This window comes from Cygnus olor, chromosome 1 (assembly GCF_009769625.2).
Source record: "Cygnus olor isolate bCygOlo1 chromosome 1, bCygOlo1.pri.v2, whole genome shotgun sequence".
NCBI lineage: Eukaryota > Metazoa > Chordata > Aves > Anseriformes > Anatidae > Cygnus > Cygnus olor.
This window is the reverse complement of record NC_049169.1, coordinates 128,577,819-128,596,323: the sequence shown is the minus strand read 5'-3', so window position 1 is coordinate 128,596,323 and position 18,505 is coordinate 128,577,819. Positions and strand designations below refer to the sequence as shown.

Here is an 18,505-nt window from a genome sequence, read left to right as displayed (position 1 = left end):
GGACATCCTCAGTTGGAAGGGACCCACAAGGATCATCAGATCCAACTCTTGGGTCCCCAAAGGACCACCCAAAAAAAAATCGGACCCTATGTCTGAGAGCGTTGTCCAAATGCTCCTTGAACTCCAGGAGGCTCGGTGCTGTGCCCACTGCCCTGGGGAGCCTGTCCCAGTGTCCGACCACCCTCTGTGTGCAGAACCTTTCCCTAACACCCAGCCTGACCCTCCCCTGTCCCAGCTCCATGCCATTCCCTTGGGTCCTGTCACTGTCCCCAGAGAGCAGAGCTCAGCGCCTGCCCCTCCGCTCCCCTCGTGAGCAGACATTGCCTGACCTAACTTCCAGTGACCATACACTTTCTTTTTCCATCTAAACTCTAGAAGAAAATCCCTGCTCAGCCAAGCTGACCTTCTGGCCTGCTTGCTTGACTTCCAGTATCTTGGAATTGCCTGTTCCCGTGCTCTTAAGAGATGGTACTTAAAAATTGACCTGCAGTGATGAACTCCGATATCTTCAAAAGCAGACCTTACTAACTAGTTCACTGAGCAGCCTGAAGTCTGCTCTCCCTATATCCAGGTTTGAAGTCTTGGTGGCACTTTTCCTCCTATTACCTTATTACTTTGAACTTGACTGTCTGATGATGACTATTGCCAAGACAGCCACAGAACACCATTTCTCCTATGAGACCCTCTCTGTTTACAAGTAACAAATCTAGCAGGGCATCTTGTCTAGTCATCTCCCTTTGTACTTGTACAAGAAGTCATCATCAAGGTGTTTTAGGAATCTCCTGGACCTGTTTATATCAGCGCTGTGTCACTCCCAATTTATGCCTGGCAAGTTGAAGTCCCCATTAGGATGTGTGTGGCTGATCTAGAACTACCTTTTAGTTCCTTAATAATAGTTCATCTGTGCTGTCATCCTGTCTGGATGATCTATAGTAAATTACCACAACCAAATCTATTTTATTTGACTGTCCTTTAATCCTTACCCAGAGGCGCTCAACCTTGTCATCTCCAGCTGTAAGCTCTCTACAGCCCAGCTCCTCCATTACAAACAGCACCACCACCCCACCTCGCCTGCCTTGCCTATCCCTTCTGAAAAGCCTGTAACCATCCACCATAACACAGCAGTCACAGGCCTCTTCCCACCAGGTTTCACTTATGCCAGTGATGTTATAGCTCTGGGACTGAGCCAAGGCTTCTAGCTCCTCTTGCTTGTTCCTCATGCTGTGTGCACTGGAGTAGAAACATTTCAAATGTGTTTCATTGTACCCAGCACCTCATGGAGCAGACTGGAGAATCTCACTAGCGTGCAGTCCCTCAGATTTTGGCACACCATCCCATAGCTTATCACTGATAAGCCTAGTTTTATCCCTTTCCCCTTCAAATCTAGTTTAAAGATCTATCGACCAGCCCTGCTAGCTCCTCTGAAAAAATCCTTTTCCCTCTCTGAAAAAGGTACATCCCATTAGATGCCAGCAGGCCTGGTGTTGTGTAGACCATCCCATGATTGAGAAACCCAAAATTCTTCAGGTTACATCATCCTCAGAGCTACATATTGATCAGCTGGGTCTGCCTGTTCCTTTCAATATTGTTCTCTGCTACTGGAAGGATAGAGGAAAACACTACCCATGTGCCTGATCCTTTAACCAATTGCCCCAAAGCCCTGTTTAATTGGCCTTGGACTTCTCTTTGAAGAAGAAGCCTGTTCCAGTGTTTGATCACCCACAATTTAAATATAAGCATGTATGTATTTATGTGTGCATGTATGTATTCATGTGTGCATGTATGTTCTCATGTGTGTTTGTAGGTACATGTACATGAATAATACATGTACATAAATATGTGTGTACAACATAAAATACGCGTACACAGATGCAGACCTACACACATAGAGGGAAATGACAGGTACATTGAACAGGGTATTGCTTATAACTAGAAACTGAACTTGTGTTTATCCCATGAATAATGCACTTAACCAGTTAAAACAGTGCAGAACTGATGTCTGCCCAACTCCAGAGCATTGTACTTGCTGCCTCAGTGCCTGATTCAGTTGGCTGACAGTCAGGACCCTGGAAGGAGATTATGAAAGGACTCTGGAGCACCCACATAGGGATGGATCATCAATCTTCAGAGAGCTGACAGTGATTAAGGGGCCAAAATTGTCATGGGCAGTGTGAGGTGGATCCTGGAAAAAAGTGTTCAGCAGACTGTAATTGCTATGATAATTAGTTTAAATAACAATTTGTGAAACCTGTAGGTTTGGAAATTCTTCTCAATTAATTTTTTCCTTCTACTGTAGTCTTTAAATGCATATGTAAATTTTGGCTTACCTGGTGTGTACACTCCTGCCAGACCAGGGATCTAGCAGATATGAAACTCTTCTGTTCTCTTGTCCTCTCGTTCCACACATCAGGTTCAAATAACTTTGCTTCTTCCATTTTCTTGGATTCTAAAGTGCAGTATTCCAAAGGGCTGAAATCATGAAAGACAAAATTGCAAAACAAAAAATATTTTCTACATGCCTAGCATAGCAAGCAATAGTGGTGGTTTTTGTTTGTTGTTTTTTTTTCTTCTGTTTATGTTTATGTTTTTGTTGTTTTTGTTTTGTTGTTGCTGTTTGTTTGCTTTTTCTTTCTTTCTTTAAGAAAGCCAGTTAGCATCTCTGGCTAATTAGCCTGGGAGCATTTAGTTCTGGACAATGGACTGTTGCCATCTACAGCACCAAGCAGCAATTTAAATGGGCAACACTCTTTGTAGATTGAGAAAGCATCAGATTTTGCTTCCAGAAGGTAAGCATACTCAGCTCAAAAGGAAATGTGCTACAAAATCTGCAAATTCAGTAATCCATTCAGTTTCTTTCAACAGTATTTTGCAATGGGGTGTAAACTGTTGTATGCCTTTGAAGAGAAGTCTGTGACTGTACTTCCGATCTTAATGCTATTTGGACACATACATATTAATGTCAGGCAGTACTGTGCTTCTTTGGGTCGATTACAAATTACATTAACTCAGAATCAATACACATGAAACTGAATGGATTCATAACAGTTATCTCTGCTTTAAAATGAGAAATCTTTTGAAAACGGTAAAATTTAAAATAGCAGAAAAAAATTTCAATCTTGAGTAAAACAGGATATTTTGTTTGTTTGCTTTTAAATGGAAGGGGTCTGTAAAGAATGAGCAGGAATATGGTGCCTGAATTTTATCAGTGACCAGTGCTATGGTCAGTAAATGATTTCTTTTTTCTTTCTTCTTTCTTCTTTCTTCTTTTATTTTTTTATTTTTTTTCTTTAGGTATAAAGCTATAGTAAGACCAATGGAGATCCAAGCGTCCCATGCACTGATGAAGATCTGTGTGAGAGCTGCTATCATCTGGATTGTCTCCATGCTGCTTGCCATCCCTGAAGCGGTGTTTTCAGATTTGCACCCTTTCCATGACAAAGGGACTAACAAAACCTTCATCAGCTGTGCTCCTTACCCACATTCTGATGGGCTGCATCCAAAAATCCACTCGATGGCATCATTTCTGATCTTTTATATCATTCCTCTATCTGTCATATCAGTTTATTATTATTTCATTGCTAAGAATTTGATCCGGAGTGCTTACAACATTCCCGTGGAAGGAAACTTACATGTGAGAAAACAGGTAGAGACTTGGCTTTCTTCAAAAATCCACACTCCTGATGAACCTAGTAGCAAAGAGGGCTCATACAGGGAAAATGACATGAGGGCAGACTGCATCTGTTGTGTTAATTTTATTAGACTATGGGCTAAAAGAATTGCAGTGGTTGACAGAAGCTGAGGCACAACATTAAAGACATCTCATGTTTCTAACTCTGGAGACTCTGACAGGGTGGTTACCACAACAAACACAGCAGGAAACTCAGGCCAGAGCCTGGGAAGGTATTGACTAGGATGCAGGAGATGGGGCAGAGATGAGCATGGTGTTGTGAGATCAAAGCTGAGGGGTGGCATGGCAGAAAATCAAAACTTATCAATGTTCCTTTATCAGAGAGAACCTTGGATAAAGTCTTGCCTCACAAAGCTGTCCCTCTTCATGCAGAAGGAAATTCTGGCTCTGATTCAGTCCTCAGCATGGAGACATGACAACGGGGTGTCATCTGCTGGTGCTGTCCCATGCTGAGAAACCAGTACAGGCTGGAGAGAGACTAGGGGAGTGGAGACAGGAGGATAACAGTGCTGTGCATAGGGTCCCCAGGAAGGAGGACAGAGCAGGATAGTGAGGCCTCCTAATAGATGCACTGAAGTTATATGTCTTGTGGATGGTGTGATCTTTGCAGTGGTGCAATCCAGGCTGAAGTCTCAGGAGAAAGGGAGAGGCCTATCTTCTTCCCCTGAAACCTTTCATTTATTCTCCATCTATCAATGCCTCTTTTTCTATGGTCTGCAGAGGGGAGTGCTGTTGCACAAAACAGCCTGCCCCCTTGTTATCTGCCCTCTAATACACCAGATTGGTCAATCTTCTTCTGGTCCAATAGGTCATACCCTCAAGTTTCACCTTAAGACTGATTTGATTTATATATGTAAGACATTTACTCTGGACCAGTGCAGACTCTTAACCTCCCCTTTGTACCCTTGAAAGCAGAGATACCTCTGTTATTATCACTCATGAGTGTTTTTTGTTTGTTTGTTTGTTTAAATAAAAGTCCCTGAGCTGTGCCACCACAGAACTCACAGCCAGGCTGGCTCAACTGGGATATATTACAATTGAGTCTCATGCTCTGGTTAAAAATGTGTGGCTGAAAATGTGCAGGGGATTTAACCAGGATTTGGCCAAACTAACTCCAGGCATTCAGCAGGCGACTGTTCACTCTTGGCTGCTCCTTTTGTAAGCCACTAGGGAGAAAAAATTATCTCCAGGGGTAAATCCAAATCCTTCATGTGCAGCTGAGTGTTTCTGGTCACTGCTTAAATTGGGATACATCTAAGCCTTGGGCTTGTCTAAGTAAGAAAGCAACAGCAAGGTAACTTCTTTCTAAACAACTTATTTCCCTTGACAGATCCCCTTCCTTTCAACTGAGAGGTTCTTCAACCTAAGCTAAACTGACACAAGCCATTCTTCAGCTGAACAAGCATCCATATAATTGCACCAAGTTGACATCTCCACCTTAGGTTGACATAACACAATCATCTCTCACAGCCTTCCGGTACTAAGTTGAAACAACTGGGACGGAAAGCTATGTTTTCTGCCCATTAAGTGATGTGCTGTCCCTTAAATCCTTATTCTTTTTCTCTTCTGAATGTCTATAAATCTTTTCCACTACAGGCCATGTTTTTGTAGATTCAATGACTGTTTTGATTAGTGGCAATAAAGTTAGTTGTAAAAGCAGCCCTTTCCCCCTTTGGTTTTGGGGAGAGAGCTCTAAAGAAAACAAAAAGCTAGGCTACAGTCTAACACCATCAGTCCATCATTCCTGTCCTGCTGTGCATTCAGGAGCTATAGGTCTCCATCTGAGATAACTGGTATTGATTTCTTTATTGCGTTGCTTCCTTTCTTTACAGTGCAGATGTGGCCTCAATAGCCCTGTATCAAATTAAGGATATATTTAAAAAGAATATATGGTTTAGCCGCGGAGAGCCCTTTCTCGAAGGATTTAATTTTCAGACCGCTCCCTGGAGACATTATCATCTGGTACATGTCAGTTCTTTCTAAGCTCAATAGCTAGTTTTCAGTTGGTGCCATTAAAGGGGCACCAAATAAAGTCCAAATGTGCACATCAGGTCTCTCCTACATACTCCCTCCTTGCAGCTGTCCTGAGCAAAAACCAGCCTGCGTCAGCTGCTCAGTTTCTGATCTAGCTCCGAAGTTTCTGTGTAGCTCAGAAGGTAAGTGAGGATGAGGAAGTGGCCAGGAGCCTGGCCAGGCACTGCTGCAGCACCAGCACCAGAGCAAGGGCAGTGTAGCCAGGGATGGGGAAAGTTTCAGGCTGTTCAGGTCATTCTCAGGTACAGGGAGCAAGCAGGTGGCAGCAAATACCCTAGAAGTGTCTGAGAAGAGGTGCAGAAATTACCAGACAGGAGAATATTATGATCCCTGCAAAGGCACCAATGTTATACTTGCTGTGCAGTATAACCCAGTGAGCAGAGCATTTCAGCAGGTCTTTCTGGGCAACTCCATTCATCCTCGGTTTTTGTGTGACCTCCATCATGGATCTTGTCTTCGTTAGGAAGAAACGTGTTTTTCAGTGGCATTATCTTAGTGTGCAGCATTGGTGGACAAAAGATAAGGTATGGGTTACCTCAGCTCCCCTCAATTGAGCAATACTTTGGGTTGACTCCAAGCCTGTACATGTAAGGAAAACAAAAGTGTGGCTTGTTTGTGTGAAGGTTATACTGCGAGCTAGCTGACATCATAACAGCACCTTCCCCTTGGGTAGATACAGCTATGCTATGAGAGGTGGTTGGTCATCCATCTGGTCACTCCCTACAGCCACCTGCTCCTTGTGACCCCAGCTCTTTCAGCTGAAGGGTCCACCGTGCTTCTGCCTTGGTGTTTCTGTAGGCACAAAATCTCCTCTCTTGACTTCTCCAGCTCCTTCAGCCTCTGAGTACTGTGTTTGGTCTCCAAGGGCTGTAAGCTGTTGGCAGCACATTTGTGTACATATACCACATGGCCCCAAGGCAGAAAGTCCTGCCTCTGGGCTCTGTGAAATATCCCAGACCCTTACTCCATAATTAATATTAATATTTATTAATATTATTTTTTCTATATATTACATAGCATTGTATGTTATATATGGGTAACTAGTGCAGGTGTCAGGTGCTAACCCTTAAGGTGCAGCACTGGGAAAATATAGCTAGCTATTGGTCCAAGCTAGGGATATCTGCTAACCTGCATTTCTCTTTCTTCTTCCAGATTGAATCCCGTAAGCGCCTGGCCAGGACAGTACTGGTCTTTGTGTGCCTCTTTGCCTTCTGCTGGCTCCCTACTCACATCATCTATTTATACCGATCTTACCACTACTCAGAGGTGGACACCTCAGTGCTGCACTTCATCGCCAGCATCTGTGCTCGGATCCTGGCATTCACTAACTCTTGCGTCAACCCATTTGCTCTCTACCTGCTCAGCAAGAGCTTTCGGAAACAGTTCAACAACCAGCTGTTCTGCTGCAGAGCTCGCCTCCTCATCCGGTCCCAGAGCATGGCCAGGAGCACCACCCGAATGACCTCCCTCAAGAGCACCAACCACTCCCTGGCCACCTTTAGCCTTATCAATGGCAACCACATCTGCCATGAAGGCTATGTCTAAAACATGCAGCTGAGGACCACTGCATGACGTACCTAGTGCAGCTGCTTGGTTTTGCTCTGTGGGGATGCTGAGTAGCACACACATGCACATGTGTGTGTGAGGAAGTCTGATGCGCTCTGAGAATGAACTCGGAGGAACTGGAAGCATCCAACATTTCATCCCGGACTGTGGCATGTCTGGAGCAGCAGGTCATTTAGCACCTGCCTGCAGGAGTTCCCTGGGGTGGGCTGCGTTGCTTCAAGACCTGCTGCTTTTAACGAGAGTGAAGTGAGCGTCTTAAGATCAAATCTAGTTTGGCTCTGCCAGTTCTTCATCACTTTCTGCTCAATCCCAAACTCAGACAGACTTACAGCAATGACAAAGACTACACCAGGTGCACAAAATTCATCGGAACAGTTGCATCCAGCAGTTCATGGCATAATATTTTTGACACCAAAATAAATCCATTTAAATAAGGTAAATACTTTTACAAAGGAGTTCAGTGTAGGTCATTTACAGACTTTTCAAGTATTTATTAATGTTTGGAGTACAGTATTAATTCATGATATAAAAAATATCAAGAGTTTACTGGGGTATGTTGGTGACCCCATCTGAAATAAATGAGCAGTATCTTGCACTACGTCAATGTGAAAGCAGTAACGTAAATAAATGTGAGTTGGAATATGTTTACAGTTTTCAAATGTGTGAGCTTTTGCCATGTTATGGAGGAGACAGAAGGGCATTTTCCAAGCGTTACTACTTTGCTCTTCCTGTCTTCAAGGCGGGAGACAGTGAAAGTGTTTCGCCACCTAAGGGGTACCACAGAAGTTTAGTCGGGTCTGGTTAAGGATAGATATCTAACAGAAAATGAAGAGAAGCCATGCAGTAGTGCTTTGTGAAACTCACCAGTTATGCAGTAGAAACCATCAGCAATGCAAGGTCTGATCTCCGGCCTACAGTTTTTTTCCTTCTATCTTCACAGAAATCTGTGGAGACCGAGTGACAAGGCTGGCTGGCAGCCTAGCGAGGCAGGCCTCCTGTAATGTTCGCTCCAGAGCAGATCTTGTGCCAGGCACCAGCTGTCCTGGAAACACGAGCAAAGTGTCCTGCAGATAACAAGCTCTCGAAGCGTGTGGGCTATAGGACAGGCAATGAGGCTGCACACCTGATAAAGCAAGCTGCTACAAATGAGGCTATAAACCAATCCCTGCAGCAGAATATTGAGTTTTTAATGGCCCTCATCCTCTGTGAGGATGATCCTGTTTCTTACCATGGCAAAAGAAAAATGAAAGCTAGTAAAACTTTGTGTTAGGCTTGCTGGGTGAATGTCGAAAAGGCATGCAGCGTAATCGCACTCAGCCTGGCACCCATGGGTGCCCAGGGATGCTGGCGGGACCTGCTGTCTGCAGGGGCTGCAGGCTCAGAGAGTAGTGTCTCCTGGGTGAGGATCTCCTTGCCTGAAAAATTAACACAGTGGGGTCATTTTCCAGCTGAGTCCGCTCTCTTTCTTGTCCAAGTGTGTGTCTGTGGTGTTAATTGCAATTCACTGGGCTGTCTGAGGCCTCTGTTACTGCTTTTTTCAGCAGGATGGTGCTTTCCCTGAGCTTTAACGTGAAGCTCCTGATGACCAGCCTGGCCTGTGATCATTTCAGAGAGTTTTGTTGAGTTTTGAGCTGTTTACAATATTTCAAAATGAGAAGAATATATCTTGCCTGAGACTTTTTTTCACTAAATATTTTCTTCAGCCATGTAAGTATCTCATGGAAAGCAAGCAGGAATTGCACATTTCACCCACAGCCGCAGTGACTGTGCTGCCTTGTGTGTCCTGACTGGTAATGAACAACAGATCACTGTTGCTCTACAAGAGAATTCAATAATTTCTGAATTCATGTTTCTGAGGGAAAGGGGAAAACACAGCTCTGATGTGAGCAAATTGTAAACATGGGGAAAAGAGCACTGGCTGTAGCTCCCTCAGGGCTGCGCTGAATACGGCTACACTGTGTTGAGCACAGCAAAATTATGAAGATGCGGCACCATGGAATTAAACAAGTGCTGTGGGTTTCACTCTTCTTAGCAGAGCTAGTGACCCCCCTGAGGACAGGAAAGAGGGGGTTTTGGCTATCATTTGGAAAGTGGTTTCCAACAATGCAGCTGCAGGTGTTCGCATGTGTCACAGCCACACCATTGCTTCATTTCCTCACTATTCCTTTTTTTTTTTTTTTTTTCCCATTTGTTTTTAGAGCTGATAGGCAAATCTTTAGAGGGAGCACCATGTAAAATGTAAAACTTCCATTGAAACCTAAAATGCCTGCAACTTCTTTGAGTTTTCAGCAACATGGGGCAGGCCTTTTCAGTGGAAAACTAGAGTATACATTATCAATGAAATTCTTTATTTTATTCAAATCCCACCCAGTCCCAGTTTAACACCTTTAAGAAAATTTGGTGGTTTTGTGAAAAAAAAAAAAAAAAATCCAGTGAAAAAAAGTTAATGGTTAAAAAGAAAAAAAAAAAAAAAGTATTTTGGAATGTATTTCACAAACTTACACTTGTTTTTTAATACCTCAGAAAGAGCAATTCTGAGTCTGAAATTATTCCTATTTCATCCCTGTGTTAAAATAATTAAAACACTCGATGCAGCAGTTGAGGTCAGGGAAAAGAGAACCCAAGAAAGTTTTCAGAAATATCCTAGCACGTCACTGCATTAGTTGTAGCTGTAATTAGTTTTCTGCCTCTTGCTACTTGTCTCATTACCTTGGTTTCAAAAACATGATGTACTTTATGCTGCTGCAACAGTCCAATTCCTTATCTAGAGCTATTTCGATGTTTGCTGGCACACCTGCAGTGCCAATTCTTTGAACCTGGAGCATTGTCTGCAGCATTGCTTGCACTCGATAAATTTTCAAAGAGCACAAAGATAAAGTCCCTGCCTGGCAAGCGACTGCAGAGACATGCACTCAGATGCAGCCTGATCCTTGGCAATGATCTGGTTCAGGACAGGAAAAGCCCTGGGGACTGCATTGGTTGGGAAATGCTGCATTACAAGGCTCTAAAAAACAGTTTTCCCAAAATTCTGCAGCATGTGGGTGGGGGACAAATGGCCCCTGGGTCAGGCTGTTGCATGTCACATGGTGGGGTGTGCTACTTTCTACTATGAGGATGCGGTGCTTTCATCCTGGGTCAGAAGTGCTGCAGGGTTATTAAATATGTGTAGCTGCCATTAGATGAATCAGTGTGAAATATGAAACTAATGTTTCACAGGGACATCTTGAGTTCTGTCCCTGCTTTCTCAGAGCAGATTAAATAGGGCAAAAGGACAAAACATTGTTCTTCATTAGGAAATTGAATTTTCTGAAATTCCTGAATTCCCTTTGCTCCCACTGAAGGTAGTGGGAGATGAAAGCACTGAATAAATCACAGCTTTCAGCTGTTCTTGCTTTAGGATTATTAAGCACTGTTTTGGTTAAAAATGTTTTCTCATCAGTTTTGAAAATCACTGCAAAGAATCAAAGAGATTAGAATCAAAGAATCAGAAAGAACAGAAATTTTCTAAGACTGACACCAAGTGAAGGTTTCAGAGTCCTTCAGCTCTGCCTACAAAAGGGTATCTGTGTTGCAGTGTTTCCACATACTGCCTTTTAGGAAATGTTTAAGTACGAAAAACCAAATGCATGTGATTCTGCTGCATGGTAACAGTAGTTGTAAGCAAGAAAAATGATGGAAAAGAAGGGCTGTATTGTTGAACACAAATATTTATTTCAGGTTGAAAAAAACCACCAAATGTTGTATAACGTAATGAATATTTCTTTGTGTTAAACAAACAAAAAATAACTTGAAAATCCTCTATTTACCTAACAAGAAAACATATGTGTGATCCTGATTCCCCTAATTAGTTTGATTTGTATGGAATGAACGTTTTAGTTACAAAACAGAAAGATTGCATTTTTATGCATGGTTTGGCAGAAATAATATACCTTCTTACTCATTTTTCTGACAAAATACATTTTTTTTTCTTACAGCAGAAAACCATCTGTGTGTATTCAGTTGGGGAACAAAAACAGTCTTTCAGCCTTCTTTAAAGGCGAGAAGTTCAGTGCAGCTTATCTGAACAGTAAGCAATCCCCTGAATGTTAACTCTGCAGCTCATTGTTAGTGCTAGGCACCACAACGATAAGAGGGCAGCTTACCCTCTCCATCCTGAAAAATCACAGCAGTTGATGGGCCTGTATCATTCTTCAATAAATCGGTAGAGATCTCGTGTAACACCATATCTCCATTTCCAAGAGAAAGAAGGCAGGAGGCAAAGGAATATTTAGATGACTTTATTCAAACCTGAAAGCTTTCTGCATGTTTACTGAAATATTTGTGCTACCTTTAGCCTTTTTTTTTTTTTTTCAATGACAGCAGGTTTATACATGCTGCTATCTTTTAAAAGCATGCATGTAAAGAAACAGCTGATTTGGGCCATCTGTAAATTGATATTTATTTAAGATCGCAGAATAGGCTGTTGGGCTGTAAAATGCATTTTAGCTTGGGTAGCTACAGCCACAAGAGAGTTCAGCCAGCCTGCAGGCAGCTCTCTGCAGTGGATGGTGAGCTGGATGAGCTGTTCTTGCAGCATCCTTCCCTTGTACACAGCATTTCTTGCACAAGGGCTCTACAGCTCACACGCACAGATCTGGCCAGACTGTTGCCCCAAAGCCAGTGGCCCTGCACTAGCTCGGTGCCCACATATCTATTCTGGAAAGACCTCCTTGTTCCCCAGCCCCTTTCTCTTCCCAAAGGAGCTGGCAGGGTTTCACCCCTGCTCATCCTGCCTGTAAGCAGCTACACGGGAGGAGCATGGGGCTGTGGGCACAGCATCCTGCAGAACCACAGAAAAGAGAGGCTCATCTCCAAATCACACTTCAGGCATCCCAAGTGCTGTTGGCTTGGGTCAATAACTCCAATAACTTATTCCTTCTCTGTAGCAGTTTCCCTAGAAAACCTGGACTGTATTTGTACAGGCCACTTTGAAAGGCTCATCACCTTGAAAACAGTGGCCTCCGATATGGATTCACACTTAACCCGAGAATCCTCACCCAGGTATGGCATCTGTGTAGGTCATACCACAGAGGGGGTGAAAGTGTCCCCTTTGGAAAGAGTCTCTACCTAGGGATGTCCATCTCTGCTGGCTGACTGGCTTGTATTTATGTCCCTACCTTGCACTTCATCATAATCCATCATCACAATTGTAAAATCTGTTAAGAATAGAGACTAAATACCACCCTGCTTTCTGCTAAGATTATCAATGAAGACTACGTCTAATTTTATATTAAAATCACATCCAAAACTCGTTTTAAAAGTGCCTAATTGCTTGTTTCTGGAAATAGCTACTTCAGACAATTTCTGTGATTAGTTTGATTATTTCACCATAAGTAGTTATGAATTAAAGAGAACCAATCATAGAATTCTTTTGAAATAAAGGATTTAATCTGTTTTAATGTAAATTAATTACACTTCATGCTAAAATGCCTGCCTTATGCTGAATATCTTTTAGTAAGTGCTACTGTGTGTTTACAAGAAAAGTCAGTCCCTTACATCCTTCCAATATGATGCTTTGAAACAGATGAACCTGGGCTTTGTGCCAGCACTTCTAGCTCCAGAGTCAGTGTATTATTGCTGTTCACACCACCATTCCTCTGCAGCCTCTTTTTAGTGGGAGGTGGATATGACACCAGTCCCCGCACTATGAGGCAGAGAGCAATGATTAAAGCACCTGCCTGCTGGACAGGACTTCTCATCCCAAGGGTCCAAAGCATTTTTTCTGGGGAAAAAAAAATACAAATGGAAGGAGAAGGAAAAAAAAAAAAAAAAAAAGGACATTTCTACCTTTGTTTTATGAATAGCCTAAAACCAAGCCAAAGCAGGCTCTGACCTACTGGCCCTGAAGGTTAACGACAGAGTTGAGCACAGTTCCCACTGTGGGGTGCCTATCCTAGTTGTTGCCCTGAAAAATCTGGCACCCAGCTCCAGTGAGCAGCCATCTCCTCTCCACCAGTCCTGAAGATGGACAGGCAAATCATCCCTCTTGTTTTGGACACATCCTTTTTCATGAGACATTGTGCCCCATCTCTCACCTTTACTGCCCACACCAGCTCTAGTTGATCAACATAGACTATCTACCTAATTTTTAAATGGCTGATGTCTGTCCAGATGAATCCTTCTGCACATCTCCTGTGGCAGTCAGCCCAGGCCTGCCCTGCCTCCATGCTGACCAGTAGAAGGGCACATTCTTTTCCTTCTTCTGTTCCCACCTTGCAGCTTTCTGTTCTTGCAAGAACCTTCTGTTCTTGCATGCAGCCCTGTCACCACCACCTGATGCCACATTAAACAGGCCATTAAGATGGTTTAACAAGAAGCAGGCTTTTCCTCCTCATCATCAATCACCTGAATGAGGCATGTACAAGACCCCTCCAGAAGGTGGTTCACAGCTGCTTACTCATTTGCTCTAGGGTTGTGCAGCTCCTTGCTGGCATGATAGAGGAAAGCTGCTGTGAATACACCCTTACTGCCAGTCATCCTTTGTGTGACCTTAGACCCCTGGCGCAAATTTTGTTAGACCATTAGTCTAAGAGCAGTGGCCTGTCTTCCCTGTGCCATGTAGTTAGTTATGTATCAGACTGAACAGGAGGAAAACTAAGAAGAACGTCTTTATTCCCATAGGCTCATTCAGGGTAAGATAATGGAAAACTGAGAAAAAGTATCAGGCCAATCTCATGCCTACAGCGCTTACACTTGTGCTATCTATGCCACAGGTTGAAGGTGAAGAGCAAGAGACATGGATAATCATGACCCTTGGTCTAATACACACTAATATGATATTTACCATAAAAGAGGCAAACTGTAAGCACTGTAATTTAATGATGTCCAAAAGGAAATGCGGTGCTCTTTGAGAAAATTGAGTATATTTCTCCCTGTCAGTGTTGTATTGCATTTAAGGGAAGAGGTGAGCTGTGCTGTACAATCTGAGGAACAGAGTATAGGTTGGAAAAAAGCAAACAAACAAAAAAACCACACCACCAACAACAAAAAATTACACTACTGTAAAACATTTCCCTCATTCAGTGATTAGGAGTATCAGAGGGGAACCCATCTTTCTTCCAAAAAGCAGATCCCTATGAATAGCAGGTGGACTCCAGGCAAGCATTTCTAGTTCATTTGGTTCCTCCTGGAGGAAAAATCAGTGTGTGCTTCTAATTGTTCTGAATGTGCATTCAGGACCAGTTGCTGGCAGTCTTGAACAAGCCAAGAATCACTTCAGGAAGCATGGCAATCCGTTACCATGTTATGCACTTTAAAAAATATCTTTAAGAGACCACACAGTATTTGCTTTTTATAAAATCTATGACACAGAGAACCAGTCACATATTATAGACCTGCTTTATCAGCAGTTCACTCTGAAGGCAGCTGAGGACACAACCCACTTCAAATCATTTTCCTAGTGCATGTGTGGAAAAGCTTAGTTATGAACTACAAGATTGTACATATTTTATAAAGTGTAATTTTAATATCTCCTCTGAATATTACTTATTGCTTTGTAAAGTAATGTTTGTGTGCATTCAGCCATCTGTCTACAATACAAATGTCTTGAATTGCTGTGTACTGAGGTAATGCATTTTATTTTACTAGAAACATGCTTTGCTTTCTCTTTTCCAGATGCTGTATAATCTGGTATGAAAAAAAAAACACTGAAAAAATAATTTCCTTATCAAATGAAAATTTGCATAAAGGCTAATGTTTCAGCTCCCTTGAGGTAACAATTAGAAGGGGATTTATAAGAAAGAAATCAAAATGTGAAAGCATGTGTTCTATTTTGATTGGTTTATTTTGCCTTTGGATATATTTTCTAATTTTGTACACCATGCTTTCAAAAATGTGCCTGAGTGACCTCTATTGAAATATGGACTCAAACTGAACACTCTATCAAAAGGTAAATATTGAATTACACAAAACTTCTAGCTAATAAAGCATGATAGATTAAATAAGAAGGCTTTTGTTGCTTTCTAGTTAGAAATCATCTCAAGCTTCATAAGCATGTTTATTCACTTGCTTTTTTGTCAATTTTCAAACACTAGAAAGAGTTATCTTCCAGCAGCCAAACAGACAAAGACAGAGGTGGTATCACAAAAAAAAAGCAGGGATTCTCTTTACCCACTGGGCATCCTCATCCCAGGTCCAGTTTGCTCCTGCAGGCAATGCTGCACTGACAACAGATTTGCAGACACTAGGGACTTGGCAGAGGTTTTCAAAATCTTCAGTGCTCCCATTTCTGCTGCCACAGATATGTGAGGGGCTGCAGATGGAGCAGGGCTTGCAGAAGGCCACTGCCAGTGAAACACTGAAGAAAGCACTGCCTATGAAAGCAAAAGGCTCAGAGCAATTGCATTGCAATTACTGAATGTGCCTAACAGCATTGGGCCTTGAAACTCAGCTGCTCTGGGTTGATTAATTAAAGGAAATATACAGAGGCAAGTTATGGAAGCTGACTGGTGCTACATTGACATCAGTGGCCTTTGCATCTGTCTCATTAGAACGAAAAAGTGAGTGGTCTTTGCTTTCATGCCACTTTGCACATCTGTTACACAACAGCTTTGGCCCTCCAAGAATCAATTGCAGCTCTCAGCTTGAAGGAGACAGTGCTCTTGTTGGGCTTTATTGCATTTTAGGCATCAATCTATTCTACCAAGCCTTTAACATCCTCCCCATCTTTACTGCAAACACTGTGAGCTAGACACAGGCTTTAGGTGTATGTTTGCTGCGGGAGGAAGAACAGAACAGATCAGAACAGAATGGTTCAGTTGGAAGAGACCTTCAAAGACCATCTATTCCAACTGCCTAACCACTTCAGGGCTAACCAGCAGTTAGGGCACATTACTGAGGGCATTGCCCAAATGCCTCTTGAGCACTGACGGGCACGGGGAAGCACCCACGTCCCTAGGAAGCCTATTCCAGTGTGACCACCCTCACAGTAAAGAAACGTTTCCTGATGCCCAGCCTGAACCTCCCCTGGCACAGCTTTGTGATGTTCCCTTATGTCCTGTCATCATCATCATCATCTCCCTGTCACCAGTGAGAAGAGACCGGTGCCTCCTTCTCCAATCCCCCTCCAGGGAATGTCATATTAACAGATGCTGTTTGTCAGAGCCCTTCTTATTTCAGTCTCTTCTCCTTGGCATTTTTTGATTCATATTTATATTGGTGCTCACGTTGCATTCTGTATTTGACAGAATATTGATAATATTACATAAAGCTTAAACGGTTTTTTCTGTTGTACAGTGTCCACTGCTAACATTAATTACCAGTCCATGGTATTTCTGTTGGTGTGGGAGGTCTTACAGACTCTCTACTGATAAAACTTATTTTTGGTAGGTTGAACTGTTTTCTGCCACAGATTTCAGTATTTATTGATATATTAATTAAGAAAATACTTGAAAACTCTACCTTGTAGCTCCTCAGATTATTGGGTTTTATTAAGTTTTCTGTCACAGGTTTAAAGGAGACTCTTACCAGGCAATGGAGCTAATGAAACCTATTTTCTCATACATTTATATTAGGAGGATTAGCTGCACTCTCATTCAGAGCTGTTCAAATGTGGCTAGGATATTTTTACTGAGAGTTATTTCAGGATCCTTCAGGCTACTTAATCAATTGAGTTTAATTAATATGATTTAGAAGTGATTCTTATGCTTTCCCCTTAATGTAAGGCACAGTCCTGCGAAGTATTATGCAACCTTAGCTGCCTTCTAATCCTGTTGGAGCAGAAATTATTGTGATTTAGAAAGACTGTGATTTAGATAGATTGCTATTTTCTCTATTATCAGTTTAAATTTATTAGTAGGAACTGTTCTAAATACTTTAAAAATCCAGGAAAGTTGGGAGTGCAGCTTTTATCTAAGAAGGGTAAACAGATAAGAAGTGACTATACAGTCACACTCAGGAACAAATCTTTGAAAACGCTAAAAAATTCAAATTAAGGGGGAGTATTTACAAATACATCCTCCTGCACAAAAGAAGGAAATATAGCATATTGTGTTGGTAGGAACAAAGAAATATTTACCAACAAACAAACAAAAACAAACTTTTCCACTGCTGTCTCATGAGCCCAGTATGGCATTCCGGATTGGCATTCTCCAAAGCCTTTCCAATACACAGAACATTTACAGAACCAAAATGAGTTTATGCAGGAAGGACTAAGTGAAATTTGCTACAGCTGAGTTGTGGTGTGTCAGCAACTAAGAAATTTCAGCTGAAACATTTCGAATGTTGGAGATAAAGTATTCACTATGGGAAGGAAACACTTCCTATTTGTTCAATCTAATCTCATTTATTATATCTTATTAACAAACCTGTCTGAGTCCAAGGTTGTAATGGCAGAATAATCTTAAAAAGACTCCTGAATCAATACGCTTAAGACTTTTTTCGGCTCCAAATAAATGAGTGCAGGGGTAACTCAGTAAAAACATAGGTCCACCTGCACAGACCTGTGCCACTTTGCTGCTCACACCGCTAACAGGGAGAGCTGAACCAACACTCACTCATGTTGTGAGACCCTATAATGTAACATTATTCATTAAATGTGATATCTTCTGCTTACTTTCTGGAGCAGGGCCTTGCTGCTTTATGCTTAGTGTGTGCATATGGGCAGATATAGATCCAAGCATTACAATGAATGAGCTACCTACCCATCAGTGATCAGGAAGATCTGAGGACGAGCTGTGAGCACGCTGGGTGTAGTACACAGAGGTGATGGAAAGTTCCAATAAAATAGCCCCTGTCAGCTCTTTCCCAAAGCACCGACTTCTATGCAGATTTCTTCTAGATGCCATGTAAAAATAAGGCTTCAAAGAAAACTGCGTTTAAGGACAAATTTAATCTTTTCAAGCAATGTGAGATGTTTTATTGAGAAAAGCAGGCCAAGTTGCCGTCCTTGGGAAATGAGCAGGGAGATAACTATTAAAAAAAAAAAAAAAAAAGTGATAGAGAAATCCAGGAGGAAGGCTGAAGTTTGCAAAAGCCAGCATTATTTTTAGTGAAAAACCCAGGGTTATCCTGTCTCTCTTTTTCAGAGTCAAAACCCTGGCTCTCTTTTTCAGAGTCAAAACATATGATATTCCTCCTCAGGATGCTTCTCAAAGCAGAGCAACCCCTGCCATTACCGCCAATGGGGACACCACGGTGAGCTAAAGCTGTGCCTTACCTAGCCTTGGCTGAACCTTGCTC

The 18,505-nt window shown here is 42.3% G+C and overlaps 1 protein-coding gene across 2 annotated transcripts in view; it reads left to right on the top strand.

The window, feature by feature from the left end:
* Positions 1-15,196, top strand: part of GRPR (gastrin releasing peptide receptor) — a 32,422-nt gene extending 17,226 nt beyond the window's left edge. For both annotated transcript variants that reach the window (XM_040532973.1, XM_040532963.1), the window contains 2 exons: positions 3,292-3,643; positions 6,875-15,196. In XM_040532973.1, the coding sequence (XP_040388907.1) occupies positions 3,292-3,643; positions 6,875-7,267 (745 nt within the window). In that variant the 3' untranslated portion in view covers positions 7,268-15,196. The remainder of the gene's footprint in view (positions 1-3,291; positions 3,644-6,874) is intronic.
* Positions 15,197-18,505: the final 3,309 nt, after the last annotated feature.